The 1,214-nt window shown below is 42.7% G+C and overlaps 1 protein-coding gene across 1 annotated transcript in view; it reads right to left on the bottom strand.

Moving 5' to 3' along the window:
• Nucleotides 1-432: 432 nt before the first annotated feature.
• The window catches only part of LOC106314872 (peptidyl-prolyl cis-trans isomerase CYP19-1-like), a 45,142-nt gene continuing 44,360 nt past the window's right edge, over nucleotides 433-1,214 (bottom strand). The window contains exon 4 of the mRNA XM_013752681.1: nucleotides 433-495. Within this exon, the coding sequence (XP_013608135.1) occupies nucleotides 433-495 (63 nt within the window). The remainder of the gene's footprint in view (nucleotides 496-1,214) is intronic.

Below are 1,214 nucleotides of genomic sequence, written 5' to 3'. Positions count from 1 at the left end.
CAGAACTCAACTGTCCGTAAACCGTCCCAGTCAGTTAAGCAGTCCAGTAACCACCCGGAACCGTCTTGTAACTGTTCCGGTAACTTAGTGACCGTTCCCGCCATTTTCCTTGGCTAATCAGTTCATGTTAAGCTCAGTATCCGTTCCCGTCAGAATGTACACCAGTCAGTCCACACATTGACTAATTGATCTCGAATGACAAGCCAAGCTGCCTTGTCTGAATCTGTCCAGCTTAGTTCGACAAGCTCAACTGATATGTTCGGACAGACATTATCGTCTTAATCTGACCAGTACCATCCAGATGACATGTCCAACATGTCTGTCCCGTCTGATCAGTCCGGCCTTAGATTGATCCAGTTTAGACTGCGGGACGGGGATGCTACACCTAACCTCTTCCATAATGCTAATGATCACATCCAACCCTTCGACAACTTAGCCAAACACGACGCACTGGTCGTCGAATTCTGAGAGCTCCCTCATGAAGACCATGAACCGGTGCGCTTTTTGATGTATGTACCATGGTTACACATGGAGAGGATACCTGGACCGGTGCGCTTTTTGATTGGATTGAAATTGGAAAGCTTTGGTTTGAAATAGGAAAGAGTTAGATAAAAATTTCCAGATAAAGCTCGTTATGAATTGTCACTCAGATGATTGCCGCTTATTGAAACCAGGTACTACGGACAATCACTAACGGGGTTCCAATTTAGCCGGCAACAATGTTGGCTCCAACTTTATCACTATTCATGCTTTATCGTTATTCAATGGTACCTAGCCCATACAAACTCAAATTCGAACATAAACACATCATAAAGTTGTAAGATGAAAACCTCTCAGATATCTATGAAATTTGACCGCAGTTGGAGATCACCGCAACGGGTATTGAAGAATTTGTGCTCAAATCCATAATGCTCGTGACTGTAAAAATGAGGCAATAAGAAACAAGATGGTGGGTTAAGGTCTCAAGACAATGGAGATGCCACTACAAGGGACAAGCATGCATGGTGGGTTAAGGTCTCAAAACAATGGATTATTAGTTTATCATATCTCATCTACCATTTACCATACTTGTAACCACTATATATATGAGATGTTCTCATAAGCAAATTAATCAAGTGAATAAGATTATGCTTCTTTTCTCTCTCTCTCTCTCTCTCTCTCTCTCTCTCTCTCTCTCTGTCTCTCTGTCTCTCTCTCTCTCTCTCTCTCTCTCT

The sequence above is a fragment of the Brassica oleracea genome, chromosome C1 (assembly GCF_000695525.1).
Source record: "Brassica oleracea var. oleracea cultivar TO1000 chromosome C1, BOL, whole genome shotgun sequence".
NCBI classification, from domain to species: domain Eukaryota; kingdom Viridiplantae; phylum Streptophyta; class Magnoliopsida; order Brassicales; family Brassicaceae; genus Brassica; species Brassica oleracea.
This window is presented reverse-complemented; position numbering and strand designations above follow the sequence as displayed.